The 13,180-nt window shown below is 47.6% G+C and overlaps 1 protein-coding gene across 2 annotated transcripts in view; it reads left to right on the forward strand.

Moving 5' to 3' along the window:
- The first annotated feature begins 7,364 nt into the window (after positions 1 to 7,364).
- PRXL2C (peroxiredoxin like 2C) overlaps positions 7,365 to 13,180 on the forward strand; it is a 74,430-nt gene continuing 68,614 nt past the window's right edge. The window contains exons 1-2 of one of the 2 annotated variants that reach the window (XM_069227716.1): positions 7,365 to 8,041; positions 8,790 to 8,858. In XM_069227716.1, coding sequence (XP_069083817.1) covers positions 7,844 to 8,041; positions 8,790 to 8,858 — 267 coding nt within the window. In that variant the 5' untranslated portion in view covers positions 7,365 to 7,843. The remainder of the gene's footprint in view (positions 8,042 to 8,789; positions 8,859 to 13,180) is intronic. The other variant, XM_069227706.1, reaches the window with a different exon arrangement.

A 13,180-nucleotide genomic window follows, 5' to 3' on the forward strand; every position in this document is an offset into this window, starting at 1 on the left:
ACGCGCTGCATTAGTATTTAATGCCTGCATTACAAACTGAACCAGTCTTCTGTATGTAGTTGCCATGTCTATATATAAACGACGAACGTCAGCCACTGCCAAGTTAGCAACCGCAGAATATGGTGTGTAAGTAGCCAATAAAGGCCAGGTCGGACCATCATTACTCAGTGGACCTAACCTTACCTGTGCTACTGTGTGTGGGAGGGCGCCATCAAGCCAATTATGGTGTTCTTGATAAGATAAAGGTATCTCTAAGTATGCATATGCCCTGTACTGTCCAGGGACATTCGCAACAGTATATTCGTGAAAAGTGTTTGTACCCCCATCAACTGCTGGAAATACGACCCAAGAATTAAAAAGTTCTGCTCTATAGGCTGCATGGGCATCCACCACAAAAGTGACCGGACCCCCCTGGACCATCAGGTCATGTGCCACCAGATGTCCTGTGAGCGGTTGTCGCATATTTATTGCTATATTCACTACATTAGGATTCGCCATTTGTAAAAAACAGCACTAGGTCAGAGAAGGCACACCAATATCGGGTTTTCCTTTTAAAGTTCAAGCTTGAACAACCAACCACTAAGTAATAGGATGTACCTATCCCGTGGTGGCGGAAACCCTCATCCCCACGGACGTCTCCGCTTACGGAACCGAGGAGTCAATATATATATATGAGACCGAGAGAGTCAGCCGGACCTATAAATTAGAGCCAGACCAATCGTTGGCGGCGCCATGTCGCGTGGGCTCTCATTATCCTAAATGAGACTACTGGATTTCTAGGCAGCAGGATCGATCACGGTGTGGGGGACTGAGTCGGACCCACGTGTAAGGAACTCTGTCACCCTAAATCCGGTTTGTGCTCCGGATAACTAGCAGTGCCTCATTTCTCCCAAGGGGAAGAGATGATTGGGCAGCCGAGCGCATGACATCTTTGGAACTTCTCAGGGAAGTCGTGGTCACTCAGATCCAAACCAACTCTCTCATTTACAGTATGATCTCATATACAAATGACAAAGGCAGTATAAGTTTTATATAATGTTTTAATAAAACGACTGCATTTTAGATAATGAGGCGTGAGCCGCAATAACCAGAACGATACAACACGGTAGGTTTGAAATAGTCACCAGGAGAGTAAAACATAAGAACAAAGCTATCATGGTGTCTAATAGTTTCTACTCTTCCTCTGCTTGGTCTGTTTCGAGCACAGCATGTTAAGCTTCTAACTTGCCTTTCTGAATCCCTGGGGAGACATCAGCCCTCATACTTGAGCAAAGGCCTGTGATCTTGGTTCAGCATCTGCAACGAGGCAGTCAGCGTCTAGTTGTGGTTCCCTGGTCGGAATCTCCCTCCTGCGTGTATTGGGACAAGGAAGTGTTTTTATAACTAACATGTCAGCGTGATCACAAAATGTCCCTACGCAGGAATGCCAAAGACTAAACTCCTACCACGTCTATCGGCAATGTACCAGACTGTATCCTTGACTGAAGCACAGAGTGAACAAGAATGTGTTATGGAGAACTCCAGTGCTGAAGTAGGCTAAACAGTGTGATATGAATATAAAACAAGACCGTAGAACTGGCTATTTGAAAAATAACAGTACGAAGCCTAATAAAAAGCATGTAGAGCAAAGTGCACAAAGGCTCTAAGCTGCAAGCAAATGAATAAAAATACATCCAGGGCAAAGTGCACAAAGGCCTAAAGCCTGAAGCTAATGCGCAAAGGATACATAAAACTAACCACACTACAGTTCACTGTACAATGTCCTCATCATCCGGCTCACCAGGTATTGAAAATGTTGCATCTTCTTCTCCAGTCAGTGCTTCTATTGTTCGAGTCCTGGTAAAGTACATTGAATCTGTCTTACACCAAACTTGTTACATATCCTAGTCCCTCATCTCCTGTTGGTCGGTACATTGCAGAAAATTGTAGCTATGCCGATTTTATTAATGTATGCAGTTCAGGGACAGTCCCTGCACCAGCTTCTCTGCAGTGCGCTAGAAATTCAGCTTCTGTATGAGGCCTGGAAAACTAGGCCACAACTTCGCCTAAGTTAACTCTACAACATAATGCAAAACATAGGTTATACATCTTAATATAACATACTACTACATTATTATTATACATTTTCATTATATCACACATTTTTTGTCCTTTTAGTACAAGTTCGTATAAGTGGCTGCCATTAAACGTGGTCACATTTTCAAACGTGCACATTAATTTGTCTCTACCATTAATTTCTCTGTGAACTTTTTATAAACATAACATATAAGCATTTATTGATAATTTCTAATTAGCATATCTGCTTCGACACCAGACACACACACAGCACCACCTTCACCTCCTGCCACAGACTCAAATTTACCCACACCTCAGAGACCTCCACTGCCTCTCTTTCCAGAAGAGCTGTCAGTTCAAGATACTCACGCATGCCTACACGCGCTTCACAACCACCGAACGTCTTTCATCAACCATAGACTGATCCTCCACCTGCACAGAAGACACCCTTTTTTATCCCCTCAATCAGAGCCCGGTCCTCGGGTGCGATGCTGCCACACTGTATTGTGAAGCCTGGTGGCACTCTACACCTTCCCTGAATCAGCCAGCAAGGAGCATTAACCTGTAGTGTCCTGCTGGACACGTTCTAGTCTTTTGCCAGCCACTCTGCTGAGGGCAGGCCTTCTGTCTACACCCCACACCCACCCAACACAGGCGTCACCGGTCAGGTGACCCTGCCAATAAAAAGGGCCGGGCGCACGTGCCCAGGGCCAGTTGCAGATACCAAGAAACTGTGCCCGTGTCGTCTCTCTCTTAGTAGCATGGGGGCCTAGGTCCCCAACACTACATTGGCGATGAGAGGGTCCGATCCCACGTGGCAAGGAGCATCTTCTGCGATGTGCTGGGGGAGAAGAAGGCCGTCGCAGCCCCAGCCCAGGGCCGCCCCCCCCTTTTAAAGATAATGCCAGAAGCGCGCGACCTGCAGCGTGCATGAAAGAAGCTGCGGCTGCCGCATGTGAAGTACATGGTGCAATCGGGCACCAGGAATAAAGAAGACGACCGGGGGCCGTGTCCCCCCTCTCTCCTTTAAGCTGTCGCGTGCCGTGAGGAGAAGGAGAGCAAGGTGCCAAATTGGGGTTGGGGCCGGTCGCCCCTTTTCCTTTTAAATAAAGGTGCTCTCGCGCACCGAAGAAATTGCCCAGGGTCGCCCCCCCCCTTTTTTACAAATAGCGCCAGAAGTGCGCAGCCCGCAGCGTGCATGAAAGAAGCTGCGCCCGCGTGTGAAGAAAATGGTGCTGTTGTGCACAGAGTGAAAATGCACGGAACCGCCCCCACCTGTCAGCTGAAGCACGCCCCCAGCCTTGACAAGTCTGCTGGGGCCGCACACAACAAAAGAAGCAAAGTCACAGAGAACGTCGGTGCAGACACGCACCGAAAACTTGAAATACATGGTGCTGACACGCACCAAACACAAGATAATTGCTAAAGGCCGCGCCCCCACCTCCAAGAAATGAATGAAGAAGTGAGGTGCTTACACGCACCCACAGAGAATAGTGCCCAGAGCCCCCAAACCCCCCACTGAAAACGTCGTAGTGTCAGACAGCCTCTTTCAATCAGGCTAAAAGAAGAAAAAATATATATACATTTTGGAGAAAAAAAAAGAAGACAGAAAAGTGGAAAAGAAAGGAAAATACATTTACCTGCAGCTTCTGCAGTCTCCTCCAGAGCCCCCTCCAGCCTGGACCCTCTCCGGTGTCTGTCTCCAATCAACAAGGCACAAGAGGAAGAAAGAGTGTCTTTCAAACATGGAAAGGTACACTAGTGGCATCCAGTGGCCAAAGTTGGTACTGCACCCTATTCCTGTGTTAAAAGGAAAACAAGATTAGATGAAGGCAAGTCTACAGCAGCACTTTCAGAAAGTGACTGCTCCAAACCAAGAGTGCGCCCCTGGACAGAAATGGCGCAGAAGATGGAAACAGCGAAGAAGAAGGACGCGACGTGGACGGCGCTGCACAGGGAAGGAGAAGACTGAAGCTGCTCCAACCAAGCTGCACCCATGAGAAATGGACGTGAGTGCCACGTAAGGCACGAAGAGTGCGCACATGGACAGCGCAGCCCCTGGCGGCCATCCACCGCCATCGCCGAAAGAACGCCACAAGTCTCAGCAGTGATGGACATCACCGCAGGACAAGAAAGGGACATGCCAGACAATAACAAAGGACGCCCAGAAAAGAAAAGAGACTATGAGCCAGATGTAGCAAAGGATTTGCGCCTCGCAAACGACGAAAATCGCCGTTTGCGAGGCGCAAATGCCTCTTTGCTATGCAGAAATGCATATTGCGAGTCGGGACCGACTCGCAATATGCATTTCAGAATCGCAAATAGGAAGGGGTGTTCCCTTCCTATTTGCGATTCCGAGTGGTATGCAATACCATTTGCGACCGCATATGCGGTCGCAAATGGTGTCGCAGTTACCATCCACTTCAAGTGGATGGTAACCCGCTCGCAAATTGAAAGGGGTCCCCATGGGACCCCTTCCACTTTGTGAATGGACCCACAAATATTTTTTCAGGGTAGGTAGTGGTCCAAGGGACCACTACCTGCCCTGAAAAAAAAACGAAACTAAAGGTTTCATTTTTTTTTTTAAGTGCAGCTCGTTTTCCTTTAAGGAAAACGGCTACACTTAAAAAAAAAAAAAACTGCTTTATTGAAAGCAGTCACGAACATGGAGGTCTGCTGACGACAGCAGGCCTCCATGTTTGCGAGTGCCTAGACTCGGTATGGGGCCGCAATTTGCGACCCACCTCATTAATATTAATGAGGTGGGTCTTTGCGACCCCATACCGACTCGCAGAAGGTGTCTGAGACACCTTTCTGCATAACATTTTGCGAGTTGCAAATTGCGAGTCGCTAGTACTCGCAATTTGCAAGTCGCAAAATGTTATTTTGCTACATCTGGCCATATGTCACATGTGCAGAGAGCTGCACCAGAGAACGTGACGACATGGAAAAGCGCCCACAAAATTGGAGAGAGCACCCGAGAGCATGACATAACGCACAGGACAAGAGGCCGTGCCAGCCGGCCTTTCTGCAACACAAGATGGCCACCGTTGGCCCATCACTCAGAAGGTCATCTGAAGCGACCAACCCTGCAAAGCACACAAAGACTTCAAGCAGGACCCAGTGCCGAGAAGGCACTGCCTTAAGCCGCAAGCACTGCGTCCTCCAATGAAGAAGAAGCAGAAAAGAAAGTGACCCGCCGTCACTGCCCTGCAACGGGCCGGAGACTCAGCAAGGAGTGTCCTCCCCCACACTGCCTCAAGACGGAGTTGGCAGTGACTCGCAAGAGGAGAGTCGCACACCCTGAGTGGCACGATGCCACCACTGCAACACGTGGAAGAGCCCCTAGTCTTTCGGCAGGACAGGACCTTCGGAAGGTCCACAAGAAAGGGAGACAAGTGGCCAGACGCCACAACAAAGGAGAAGAAAGTGGTGGCGTAGCACCACGCTTTGAAGAAGGAAGAAAGGAGACTGTGTGTGTGACATCACCTGTCACACTGCAACAAAGAAAGGAGACTGTGTGACATCACCTGTCACACTGCAGCACCTGACGACCACAGAAGAAAAAGAACGGAAGATCAACAGGGTGGAGAGATGGAGGACTCACACAACAAAGGAAGAGTGCACCCACAGACAAGACAGCCACCGGGGTGCGGTGACTTCACTGGAGACAGCTCAGCGGGAGTGCAAAAATGTAAGACGCCATGCGCGAACCGCGTACTTACCCCACACGTCAAAGGTGACCATCCAAGCCACCTGTCATCGGCTGCCTGAAGCAGATGGCACCACTGCTAGCATCTGCACATGAGCAAAAGAAAGACTGCACTCGCTATGACGAAGTTACTCCAATCACCCTTACTCCAGCAACATCACTTGTCGTCCAGGTCTCCAAATGGCAAACATCATCATTGCCATGTGCATCACGGTATCCATCAAAGGAGCAGTTAAACAACCAGACTGGAGTCCTACACCTCTGCTTTAATGCTCTGAAGAACCAGTCAACCAATGACCAACTGCTCGCCCTGACTGTATCCTGCTCTCGGTGACAAGAGCAAGTCGTGACCTAGACCCATCTACCCCTGCAATTGTACGAGCGACTAGGCAGTGGCTCCTAGGAGGTCTTGCAGCTACCCTATGTGGCACACGAGCAGCCCCAGCGCAGACCACAAGCAGTCCCGTGACAACCCAGACAAGGGGCCTCTTAAGCTTGAGAGAGGACTGGACATTGCCCCACCGATGAAGTCAAAGAGACAAACAGGGCTGTGCAATGGAGATTCCAACAGGTCACAGCACACCAAGACTGTCTTCAGTGAATTAACATGACACCAACAAGACACCCTCCAGGCAAAGTGATAGACAATTGCCCTGAGATCGTCTGAGAGCCCACATGCACCTGATCCATGTCGGCAAGCGCCCTGACCACGGAACATCCACCCTTGTGGTTGCACAAATGATTTGACCATGGCTCCTGTCGGAGAGCCTGCAGCGGCCGGCAGATGGCCCACACGCAGCCCAGCACAGTCCATGCCTATCCTGTGGCAAACCCTTCGAAAAGGCCTCGAGGAAGTTCCATAGTGAAGAATCCAAAACCGAGAGGTGGTCTGGAAGCAGCTTAGCTATCAGAGGGTCAGAACGTACAAAGGTTTCAGAGGAGGACCTCACGCCATCACAGATGTCATCCGTATTCAAGGGATTGGCCTTCGTGAAGCCAGGATGTCTCGGCAAGCAGATTCACAGTAGACTCCACCAACGCTCGTGATGCACCCAATTCGGGTGATGCACCCAATTCGAATGACACACCCAATTCAAATGACACACCCTGTTTGAACAAATTGCACTGTAAACACCACCAGCCTCGCCACGAGTGCCCACAGGACTGAACCACAACGCATCAGTGGGGCATTTAACCAACCATCTGACTGTCAGAGTCCAGACTTCTTCCACACAGTGTTCGTGCCCGGCTGTGACTGGTTAAATCATGAACTCGTGCAGAAGGATCTGTGTGCTCCCAGCTGCACCTGCCCACTGTAATCCTGCGGCCTGCCTTCTTGAGGCCGAGAGACAGATGGTGGTGTTTTTGTTACTGTGTTTTATTTTACAGGTTGAACTTTGTTTTGTTCCTCAATAAAGTTTTGGAGGAATGTAGTATCCTGCTGGACACGTTCTAGTCTTTTGCCAGCCACTCTGCTGAGGGCTGGCCTTCTGTCTACACCCCACACCTACCCAACACAGGCGTCACCGGTCAGGTGACCCTGCCAATAAAAAGGGCCGGGCACACGTGCCCAGGGCCAGTTGCAGATACCAAGAAACTGTGTCCGTGTCCTCACTCTCTTAGTAGCATGGGGGCCTAGGGCCCCAACACTACATAACCCACTGATCCATCTCGTCTGCTGATTAAAAACGCTTGAATTTGCTCCCCCGGATTAAAATTAAGGCTTCCTTGGCTGCACCAAACGCACAGATTAAGTTACGGATTTCTCGAAAAATACAAACACGTGAAAATCTAACCAAAAAAACATTTGCCGGTCTAAAACTCGCCGAGTTTAAATGTTTTGTCAAAACAGTTCTAAATCGGAATAGATTACAGTAGATTGCTAGCATGAATCGTCAAGCTTCGAGTTCTGTTTATTGTGACTCCACAATAGGAGCATGAACCGCTCTCGCTGCCATAACCCCAGGCTCTCTGTGGCTCCGCCCTGCACAGCTCTTCACGTTGCGCTCTCCTCCCTCCTCGCCTGAGCCCAACAGGGGCCAGGGTGGCACACTCCGAGGCACAAGCGGCGGCGCTATGGCCTTGCCCCAACCACCCGTCACCCAGCAGATCCAGAGGGAGCCCAGGCGGCTGAGGGGGATTCCTGCTGCCCACCTGCCCAGAGCAGCACAGTTGGCAGAGGCGGCTCTCTGCCCGGTGGTGGACCGGACCGGGACTCACCTGCCCTTCGGGGACCTCTTCCGGGAGCAGAGGGCACTGATTGTGTTTGTTCGGGTAAGTGTGTAGATAGCGCAGCCACCCTAACAAATGATTTCAGGAGAATGAGGCACATTGAACCTTTGCAGGAAACCACATACTCGCCCACGCATGCTGGATTACCCAATAAGGACATGCGAGCTTCTCTGGGGCATGGATTTTCTAAAGCGCCTACATGCAGTGGACAGTTGAATGAGTGTCTAAGGACTGCAAAACCGTCCATAATATTGAGCTAATTTGTTTGTAAACCGCCGTGATAACTTTCCGTTGTGAAAAGAAAAACACAGGAGTTTCATCAATGTTTCCGATGCCAGTTCTTAAACTCTTGCCAAGTATGACACTTACAACACGCCAAGACTGCATGAAGCAGGAAGGCTGATTGATGTATGTGTCAAGCAAACAACATAGCCACGTTGTGTTAAAATTTGGCACAGCCATGCATATGGTATTCAAATAAAAGAAAACAAAAAAAGATATAGTACAAACAACACTAATGAATCAAAATTACCCGGAAGAATTATTAAAGTACTGTGCCCTTACATAGCCGTGGGCGGAAGGTGCTTTTTTGTGGCAATAAGCTAGTAGTACTGAGCTTCTGGTGTTTGTTTGAAGGTTGATCAACGTTTGCGAACACTTTACCCGTGTTATTTTCTGTTTGGGATTCTCATTGTTTTCAGCAGACTTGAAAGAACCGAAGCCGTGCCAAGCTTGTTGCTTAGCAAACGTTTGTTTCTGATGATTCTTTTATTTTTTTTTTACCCTCCAGCATTTCCTGTGTTACACCACAAAAGAATATGTGGAAGATCTTGCCAAAGTTCCCAAGAGTTTTTTGACAGTAAGTTACCATTCCATATGCATGTTTAATACATGAGCCTTTATAATACATGGGAGTCTGCAATCCCTATACAAATACATGTCTCTAATTTCTTTTTAAAAGGCGACTTGTGACACTCCCAGTCGCCTAATATAAAGAAATAGCATAGCTGCTCAACTTTAATTTATTTCACTTGAGTTCTGACATCTCAGTTCCTGCTGCCTGAGCCAGCTGCCCAGGGAAAGTCAGGTTTTGTCATATAGCATAATTAAAGCCACAGTTTAAAGAACAAAAAAGAAATATGGAATTCCTTTCTTCTGCTCTGTTTTTCTATCTGTACAGTGCCAAGTAGTAGGGAGATGTTTGTAGCCACACGTTTATTTCTTCTATACTTCTTAAGGAATTCTAGAAAATTAGTCCTTCTGTATGTATCTACACTTTCTGTTTTCCTAAACAGACTTGTATTAAACAAATTCTAATATCTTTTTTTACAAAACTAACAGCTTTTTTGATGTGTTTAATTTCACACTTAAGATTCTATTTTTATTCTTCATGTTTGCAAATATGCTGTCTCTTTCATATGAAATAGCTAATCACCAAGGATTTTAGGTGTTTGTAGGAAAGTTATTGGTGTGACCATGTATTATAGAATACAGGATAAGGATATTGCACGTCATCTCGGAGTCCCATAATCTTACTCCTTGTCCTTATAATGTAGGTCATGGGTTACTTTATCAACAGACCACAGGCTGTCCTCTACCTTTAGCGTTTAACTGGAGGGAGGAAGTTTGCTTACTCATGCCACACATATTTTAAAGTTTCTGGAGATAGCTTCTGACTCTTAAGGCTAGGCCTAAGTATTGTGTCATCTTCATTAGCTATGACATAAACACATCTGGATGCTATGCTGAGAAATCCAGGGTGATTTACAATTTTGTTTTGTGTATAAAGCAAGTATGTATGCTTTGCATGTTGGTGGCGGTGTAGCAGTGAAAGATACCAGATGACATATTACTGTATTTGGAATCGAGTTTGTGCATAGAAGATACCTTTTTAATTGTGCCAGTGACAACATGCCTATCGTCACGGTGTATACATGCATGCGTCTGTACCAGGTGGCACGCTACATCCATTTCCAACTTAGTTTTATTCAACCTGACCAAGGCAGTTAACTAGTGTTATAGTTACTGGAATTAAATGTGTATCCCCCATTGTCTTACGCCTTTGGGAAGATTGAGGATGGGATCTCAACAAGTGCCTCAATTCAGCCCTCCTGGAGGAGTCCGAGTTGCATCAACATTGTCTCAGCTGCATTAGTGGGCCTTGCTGGAATGACTGTCGCTGTTGGTGAGGACTGGCTTACTGTCAAAAAGTCCTATTGTTCCCATTTTTGGTCATCACTGGACAGCAACTGTGAGTCAATTTGCTTGCCTCTATATCAGATGTCAATGGATGTAATTGAACTTTCTTAAGAGGTACCACCTTGTTCATGCCATGCACTGCTGTCACCATTCTGTCCTTAATGGAAGTTTTTGTCCATGGGCCACACTCAAAAGGTGTGAAGCATTTCCCTTCAAGACGTCTTTCTCTCACAAGAGCTTCATATCCATCACAGATGTCTACTTATTTGCTCTTTGCCTTTTACCAGCCAGCTCATTGTTTATGTCTCTCATGTGACTTGCACTGGGGTCCAGGTGTCGAGGGACTCACTTAGGAGCTACTGGAATTATATCTCTGATGCCATGGCCAATATTATTGTGTCATAGTATTTGTATAGTGCTTACTACCCTATGAGCGGTGCTGAAGCACTTCACCCTTGCTTGCTGCATCACTGAATTCAAGCTAGCCTGGCTGATGAAGGGTGATACCCTGAAACCGGTCCCAGGATGCTTGTTTCCTTTCCAGGGAGGACCTGGCTTAGCAGTTCGGGCTGGACTGTTCCCATGAGGAACAGGGTCAAGACTGATTTGCATATGGCTGGGTCTAAACTGGGGTGACGTGGCAAGCAAAATAACAATGGATTAAACCCAGATCTGTGACTGGGTGTGAGTGTTTGAAAAGTTTCAACACTCTGTCCATCATTTTATTTTGTTTTGTGATGTTGCCCAAAGGACTCACCTGACTGCTTTGCTGTAAAGGACTGCTGCCTTGATGTTGCCCTGCTGCCTTGCTGCCCTCTGGCTCTTCTGAGAAGTGCTCTCCAAGGGCTTGGATCGAGCTTGCCTCCTGTTTCCTGAAGTCTTGTGGCAAAAAATACTTCATTTCTGCAAATAACTCCTTATGTGACGGAAATCGACGCACATCCTGTGCTGCGGAGAGAAAATCGCTGAACCGGAACGACGCAGTCCGCCTCCCTGAGTGGAGATCGGCGCAGCACCAGCATTGCGACTGGAACTTCGAAGCACAGCCCACCGGATCGATGCATTGCCGAGCCGGAACGACACAGCCCAACTTCATGTAAGAGGAATCGACGAAGCGCCTGCCATGTGACAAATTTCCCCACATCTCCCACCAGATCGACGCAGCTCCTGTGAGTTCATCCTGCACGCCCAGGATTTCTCCGTATCGTCCATGGGGCGTCCAAATACCCCGCAACCCGAAGAGGATCCAAGTCTGCATGCCGGAAATCGACACAAAGCCCTTGCTGTGTGGAAAAGCATTGACGCGTTCTCTGTGTGCTCCCAAAGAAACCAACGCACACCTCCTCGTTTTCCACGCATCTCCTCCTCTGTGGTCCCGTGTGGATAATTTTGACGCAAACCAGGTACTTTGCACTCGCAAGCGTCCATTGTTGTTTTTAAGAACTAAAGACTGTCATTACAAAAGTGATATTTCAACTTGTATATATCAAATCTGGATCATTTTGACCTTAATCTACTCAGATAAATATTCTATATGTTTGTAAACCTGCGTGGTGTAATTTTGTGGGGTTAGAGTGACCATTGATGGAACTGGGTGCAAGCTGAGGATGTGCGATGATTGATTGCTGGCCCCAAGGGTCTAGCTGCAGACCAGCCAAGGGATTTTAGATTTAAGAACTTTTTTATTAACTTTTTATAGGAAATAAGAACAGTACAACTTCTCCCACCTACAACCACTGGCCGGTGGGGAGCACATATAAAACGAGGGAAATGGTGGGGGGGATAGGGATAAAGATAGAGAAAATGAGGGGGAGTGAGGATAAGGCACCTTTATTTGCATTGTGACAGTTACATTACTCAATGGGTAAACTAAAAATGTACATTGCAAGCGAGGGGTCTCTCACTGGAAGCACATTATTCAGAGTAAGTAAGGGAGGTCTCCAGTGGTACATGTTAGTCGGAGAATACATTGGTATAATGGGCATGTTAGTTCCCTGAATTCGTCTGACATATATTGGATACAGGGGCCCCAGGTTTTTTCGAAAAGGGACAGCAGGCCAGTTACTGCTGCTGTCAGTTTTTCCATTCCCATAAGAGCCCATAGTTTGTGCAGGCAATCAGTGTGAGTGGGAATGGCGTCTGAACCCCATAGTGAAAGTAGTAGGTGCTTAGCTGCCCCCAGAGACAGAGAGATAGCCTGAACCTTAGGTGTGCGAAATGGGTTTGTTTGGGAATTGGGGAGGCCCAGCAACACGTAGCTAGGAAACCTTGGTATGTTAGTGTCATATATTTTGGCTACCACTTGCAGGATGGTTTTCCAGAAGAAAGCAATTTTAGGCAGTGCCACAAAATTTGCGTAAGTGTGCCTTCCTGCCTGCGTTGACGCCAAAACTTGCCATCGACAGTTACCCTCCACTTGGCAACCCTCGCAGGTGTATAGTACATTTAGTGGGCTATTTTCCCAAAAATGTCTTTGGTATTCGTGGTGCACGCAGTGACTCGTGCCCAGTGTACGACATCTCGCCATTACCTGTATGTCAAAGTGCGTTTGCATTCTGTCTCCCATCTACACCTTGCTGATGTTTTGGACAGCTCAGGTGGTGAGAGTAAAAAAGCGTAAATATCGGACAGGAGTCGCTTATCCGTCTCACCATTAGCAACCATTCTTCAAATCGCGAGAGGGGTCAGCTCGCATGTGGGCGGACCGCGGAGGTTACCCAGTGGTGGACCACCAGGTATTGCCAGTGAGTGGAGGCTGAGACCGTATCCTTCTTGGAGGTGGTTAAAATCCATGACCCCTTCCTCATCAATGAGATCACCTGTCCTCTTACAATTTGAATACTGCCAGACTGCGAATGAGGATTTTCTCTGTACAGGTAGAAAGTCTGGGTTTCCAATGAGCGGTGTCTGTGGGGAGATCGGTGTGGACACCCCTTTCCTAACCTGTACCTTGTCGATAAAGCACCAGTACTTAGCCATGAG

Source organism: Pleurodeles waltl, chromosome 1_1 (genome assembly GCF_031143425.1).
Source record: "Pleurodeles waltl isolate 20211129_DDA chromosome 1_1, aPleWal1.hap1.20221129, whole genome shotgun sequence".
Lineage (NCBI taxonomy): Eukaryota > Metazoa > Chordata > Amphibia > Caudata > Salamandridae > Pleurodeles > Pleurodeles waltl.